General features: G+C 54.0%; 2 protein-coding genes across 2 annotated transcripts; both read right to left on the bottom strand.

Moving 5' to 3' along the window:
* Positions 1–1,882: 1,882 nt before the first annotated feature.
* On the bottom strand, positions 1,883–3,415 carry DSM5745_09121 (vWA domain-containing protein; the record flags this gene model as incomplete). Its single annotated transcript, XM_026751137.1, has 1 exon — positions 1,883–3,415. The coding sequence occupies one exon, from the start codon at positions 3,413–3,415 to the stop codon at positions 1,883–1,885; it is 1,533 nt and encodes a 510-aa protein (XP_026600223.1).
* A 603-nt stretch (positions 3,416–4,018) lies between these two features.
* Positions 4,019–6,037, bottom strand: DSM5745_09120 (putative MFS transporter; the record flags this gene model as incomplete). Its single annotated transcript, XM_026751136.1, has 7 exons — positions 4,019–4,247; positions 4,301–4,401; positions 4,463–4,582; positions 4,645–4,906; positions 4,994–5,338; positions 5,399–5,453; positions 5,521–6,037. 7 exons carry the CDS (start codon positions 6,035–6,037, stop codon positions 4,019–4,021), a joined length of 1,629 nt encoding a protein of 542 aa, XP_026600222.1.
* Between the last annotated feature and the right edge of the window lie 129 nt (positions 6,038–6,166).

Below are 6,166 nucleotides of genomic sequence, written 5' to 3'. Positions count from 1 at the left end.
CGCTTTGCTGGCAGTCCTCTGCTCGATGATTCTGCCGCGGCGCTAACCCGATTAGGAGGCGGCAAGTCACGTGATTTTATTCTTTCGTCAGGAATCATTCCTTACCGAAAAAATCCTTAAATTTCAACTTTCCGTAATTACCGTCAGCCATTTTGTCCATCCCTAGGGCTGACTAGCGGACTTGCCCGACTCGGGCGGAATGTGTTTGTCGGATGTAACGTTGAGGCCTTTTTATCGCTGGATCTCGCGTGTTATTATGGCATCCCATGTGTCCGTTGTTCTTTGGGCATCTGTGTTGATTTTCAACCGCCTAATGAACCGGATGACTTTCTTAGCGCGACCGAGTGAATCGGATGACTTTTTGACAAAAATGGCCTAAAGGAGTTTAGCGCCGCGTTTTGGCTAGTAATCGTAGACCCACAAAAAAGCTCGTTGGCCAATAGAACGCCGCCACGGCCAACGTCACCTCCTTCACCACCAAGGCCTTTACCCCTGAGATCTCTCAACATTCACAAAGACCGCTACAATCTCCGCTCTGAATAGCTTCAATTTGGCCGTGTTAGGAAGGAACTGGCAGGCGTACGAGGCCTCTGCGGGCGCGCGGCGCGCGCGCAAAGTTATTCGTTTTAGATAATTACCCCTTTTTGAATTAACCAATGAGATTCCTGCATTCTATTGACGTAAATATAACTTTTAGACGATTGGAATAGCTTTAGGATGCTCAGTTTAGTTAGGATTATGAAGAATCGATTTTGTTAAACAAGGGTACTATTCTGTTTGGCCGAGGTTGAGCCTCGGAGAACAATTTTACTAGTAAATTACTAGGCAAGTTGTGTGACGGGGCCGAAACAGGGCTCTGTCAGAAAGTCATCTCGTTCACTCGGTCGCGCTAAGAAAGTCATCCGGTTCATTAGGCGGATTTTCAACGATCTGGGTCAACGTGGACCTTGCGCCACAGGGGAAAGGAAACAAAGGTACAGCGCCACCGAGTCTAGGTCATGTCTTGGTCCCTTGGTATGGCTACTTAGGATGCTTATATCGCTAGTCCTCTTGGCTCGTCATGCATCACTAAGCTGACGCCTTCGGTCGCAGAAACGAGATCATGCCGAGGTACTACTATGATGGCACTAACACAATTGACGACATACTCCGCGGGTTCCGCATTGGCTAATTGAGATCAATTAATATGTATCCCGTCCCATCCGTTGGAGTAATCAGTCCCAGAGTCGCTCTACGACTCTACGTCGCTTAGGCCCGCCCGCGCATATAGTGCCTGCGTCAGATATCCCGGCTCCGGCTCAAAGACCCCTGCACAATCTGGATTCGGGCATCTCGCCTGCCGAAGACTGCCAGTGAAGTTGGCGATGGGCGCTTTGCGCTGGCAGAGCGGACAGGACATTTCCAGCTCCAGGATCGTTGGATGCCGGCCTGCATGCTCCTGCAACAATCTATCCACCTCGTCACTGTATGCTCGCTTCTCCGTCTCCGTCAGGTCCTTTAGCTGCCAGTATACATCGTAGAAGCGGAGTTTTGCCACGCCAGTTGGGTCGTCCAGCTCCAAGACGGTGTGATCCTCAACGCTGAAGCTCCCGTTGTCGCCCCATTCCCCCCCCCCCAGGAGTTCAGGAAGGTTAAGGAGTTAGGGCCACAGCGAATCAAGAGGACTGCATGGCCGCCGCTGTCAGGTACCGCGTGGTGGGATGCCATGTCAGCTCTCGTAAGTATTGTCGTGCGCGTGGCCGCTTCACGATTGAAATGGCGGGAGAAGGCGTCCCAGCCTGACTGTGACAGACGAAAGGTTGCTAGGACCGGTCGACGACTAAGAACCGCCTGTCGCGCACCTTCTACATCTACCTCGTGAAATTGCAGTGGTCGATATCGGTCACCGGCAAGCATCGCAGTCAGCACCGTCTTGGTGTTCTGTCCAAGGCTCCCACGGAAATTCGGTTAGAATGTCTTTCCTTATGTCTTCGATTTTCGGGTAGCCGTGCTCACGGCCGCGGATACGCTGGAGCGCCATGTGGAGGGCCGCCGCGATAGCATGCGCATAGCAGGAACCCTCTTCACCTTGATTGGATGGCTGCCTGCGCACGCCCCCGTGTGCTTCCTTGATGTATTTATCAAGGCGTACGCGGCCTACCACATCCAAGAGCGCATCTGCCGAGCCAAAGCGCGCGGATAGCAGAAGCTCGCAGAATTGGTTAAGCACCGTTGCGCTGCACACCTGGACGTAAAGCGCGCACTCGCCAGAGAGGGGCGTTGTCCACCGCATCGAAGCAAGGACTGGAATGGGGTGCGTGTCAACAGCGACCCTCGTAGCCATTTCGAACAGGTTGCGTTGGCCTCTGCTCCAATCCTCAATAGGTCTATCATAGAGACGATGGGTTTCAACACCAGGGTCATCGGTGAGATATATGGTTGCTATCGTCACCTTGCTCTCTTTCAGGTCGTGCGCAACAGGCACGGGGTCTCCATCGGTCGAAAGGCCATCGGACATCAAGAGAAGAATTCGCTGTTTGGCGCTGGTGTGCTTTTGAAATACTGCCTTTGCCCGGCGCAAGGCGTCTTTCATTGGTGTCCTTCCATACAAATATGGACGTAGCGTGTCAAGGATGGAGCCGGTGTCTGTCCTGGTGCCATCCACCGGGGGCTGTTGCAATTGTTCGAGCAGGCGCACAACTTGAGCTACTGGACGTGGCACGACGTCAGTAAACCCGAGAAGCCATTCATTGCAAATACGGCGTGCAAGGCGCAAAGCATCCGAATTATCAACCGCATAGTCCTCAGCCTGGTTTGCAACATGGTCTCCAGCTAGACCACCCACAAGAGTCCCAGCAGCTAAACCAGCACCTGCAAGCCCGCCAAATGGGCTTAGCAATAAGGCTGTTGCAACTCCAGCACCGGCACCACCGAGACTTCCGCCCGCTTGGAACCAACTGCGAGTTTTCTTGAACTGCTCTTCAGACGGTATTGCATCGACAAACTCCCTGATCCGCTCCGGCTGTCGCTGCAAGTGCACGTGGAGGATCCGCGCTTGATGATCAGTGAGTTTTGTACGGATGTACTGTGCTACATGGGCGCGATTCTCCTGGTTGGCAAGCGCAATGAGCCGGTCGTGTCCGCTCCGATCGTCGCCGTCGTCGTAATTCGAGAGCAGCTCATCGACGACAGCGCAAAGATCAACTGAATGCGGACCGCCGTTCTCAGTACAGTTCAAGCCGAACACCCCGATGAACATGCTGGTGTGTGGATCATGTCGATACTCAGTCCGAGCTAGTCGGAGTGCGGTATCAAGGACGGCACGGAAGCGCTCTGTGGCGCGGCCATCTCCCTCCTCCGAGTCCAGGGCGTTGCGCATGGAGCCCGAGACATCGAGAAGGCACCCGATTAGCTTGGTCGGTGAGTCTTTTGGCATTTCCTCTGTTCGATAGCTGCTGATGGATGGCAAGGCAGGCTGGAAAAGTGAGATCAAGGGACTCCATCTGACCAGTTCGCCGGTCGTTTGCGGGGGATGGCGGGGTTGGGTCTTGGGCATACACGCATCCTTGCAATAGTGACTTGTGCTATAGCCCAGACTGGAAACCTTTCACTAAGGTTCAGCCCTCTGCTCAGCATTGTCAAATGTTGTAATGCCATGGTTTCCGTGTACACTTCTCGAAACTTCGTGATGATTTGCGTTAATCACTATCGCGGTGGAGAGAGGGTGAAGACAGCATGCCGAAGGCGAAAGGAAGGAATACTCTTGTCTGAGTAGCACATCATGGGATGCCTCGATCGCTCCTGCCCTGGGTGTACCGATGACGTACCAGCTACACTTGCCTACGTTTCCAAGGTTGGCCAGACTGGAACCTACATTCGGTGGAGGCCCTCGTGCATGTCTGATGCACTTTGTCCAGTGCTGCTCTACCTAGGCAAGAACGCAAGGCATGGGCCCATTGATGTTCAGGGTTGAGGTCCATAGCTCGATTGGGAGTAACATCTACCTATCCCCCTGCATGAATGGATCGCGGCTCTCATCTTAATACACATAGATGAAATCCTCGTTCTTCAGATCCGTTGTGTCCTGGAAACCCTTGTCAACGACCCTCTCCTCCCCCTTCGCGCCATCTTCCACTTCACCAGCCTTGGTTTCCTGCAGTTTGTTCTTCCCCATCATGCTCTCATCAACAACTCGTGCATTTTTACCAAGCGCTTCGCGTCGTTTAGCGTGTCGTTTGTTGAGCCAGTAGAGGTATAAGTCGGCAATCCTACAACGGGGTTTATCGTTAGCTACAAAACTTGATGAGGAAGAAAGACATACACAGCAATAATGGCAACAAGGATGAACATGACTAGATTGGAGATCAATCCGGGTCGGTACTCGGGGGCTTGCTCGAGGGAGTAGAGCTGGGGGCCGATGACCTGGACAGCATCGTCAGCAACCTGGACCCTCCCAAGCAAGAAGGTAAGTAGAAGAGCATACGTTGCCGGTGCACATCCCAACCAGCACAACGGCCGAAGTACACTTCCTCTTCGTGTCACCCGCGGTATTCTGCGCTTCCCATGCGTAGACAAGGGGCGTTATGCCGGCGAGACAGGATACCTGAACAAACCGTCAGCTCATCGATACTACATCATGGAAGTGAATAGGACAAGAAGACGCACCAAGTAGTACCCGAACAGCAACACGCCCTTCTGCTCCCTCGAAACCGTGAGCATGATGATCGTCCCAACAGCCGCAATCATGGCGATCCCGGCAATAACAAGTCCCTTGGTGCGGAACTTCGTCGCCAGCCAGCCACCCAGCAGAATAATCACGAACTGGATAGCCCCGAACGGAAGGTTAAACAGAATGGCCGTGAAGTTCGTATACCCGAAGGACGTAATGATCAACGAGCCGAACGTACTGATTCCACCGCTGGGAATCCTACACCCGCATGTATCAGCTCCAGTCAACCAACCCTGTCTTACATATCGTTCACCATCGGAGGAGAGGACATGGGGTTAAACGTACGAAATCGCAACAATAAGCAGAAACCAAACCCAAGTCTTGACATCGACCATCGTCTCCAAAACATGATCCCACCTCCACTCTCTTGAAATAACGCCCATCTGGTTCGCGCGCAGTCGCTCAACGGCAATGACCTTCTCGCGCTCGCCCAGGAACTTCGCTTCCATGGGCGAGTCCGGCATGAAGATCAGCACGACGAACGAGTACGCGACCGTCAGTAGTCCGCACAGGATGAAGATGATTTGGTAGGAGAAGAGCGTGTCGCTGTGGATGTGGCCGAGGCCGTACGTGAACAGGGACCCGACGATTGCGGTTACCCCGTTCATGGCGTTCCAGAGGGCTGCTCTCCTGTACACACATAGAGTGAGTAAGGGTGGTGCTGGATAGAGGGGTTGAAGGGCTACATACCACGTCTGCTCGCCGCGGCGCCACCACATCTGCGTTACGGCAATGCATGAGGGTGCTATCAATACACATCCATGGATTAGCCCTCACCCTCACATCAGCCCATACCATAAAAGGGGAGATACCAATCATGGACTCAAAAGCCCCCAAACAAAACCTTAGTCCCAGCAAACTCGGAAAATCCGTGCAAGCCGCCATAATGGTCAGAGAACTCCCCCACAGAAAGATCGCCGCCGCAATGACCTTGCCCGTGGGCAACTTGACCAGCACCAGCGCCGCCAGCGGCTGCATGACCAGCTGGGCCAGGTACAGGATCGACCCGAGCCATGAGTACTGCTGGCCCACGAGCTTTGCGTCCTCGACGAGCCCGAAGATCGAGACGTACGACAGGCTGGATTTGTCGAGTTGTTGGAAGAAGTATGCGCCCAGGAGGAGGGGGAGGACGCGCAGGTCGATGCGTCGGAGGACGGCCTTTTCTTCTTCTGGCGTGAAGGTGCGGTCGACTGTTGTGGAGGCCAGGAATTGCGCGGCTTTTTCGGCGGTTGGCGTTGGTTTGGGGGTGTCGCTGTCTGCTGTGTCGGTGGCTGGGGTGATGGTGTCTGCGGACTCGATCTGTTCTGGGGAGGGGGGTTTGCTTGCCATCTTGCTGCTGGTGTCAAACGTAGGGCACGCAACCTGCAGCACGAGGTAATCCTACATGGCGCACCCCTCTCTATATACCCGGTCGGTGTCATCTTACCCGGCCAGCTGTGCACTCTTGACGGACAAGCT

This window comes from Aspergillus mulundensis (genome assembly GCF_003369625.1).
Source record: "Aspergillus mulundensis strain DSM 5745 chromosome Unknown scaffold_11, whole genome shotgun sequence".
NCBI classification, from domain to species: Eukaryota; Fungi; Ascomycota; class Eurotiomycetes; order Eurotiales; family Aspergillaceae; genus Aspergillus; species Aspergillus mulundensis.
Note: the sequence above shows the minus strand (reverse complement) of the source record. Positions and strands in the feature narration are given on the sequence as shown.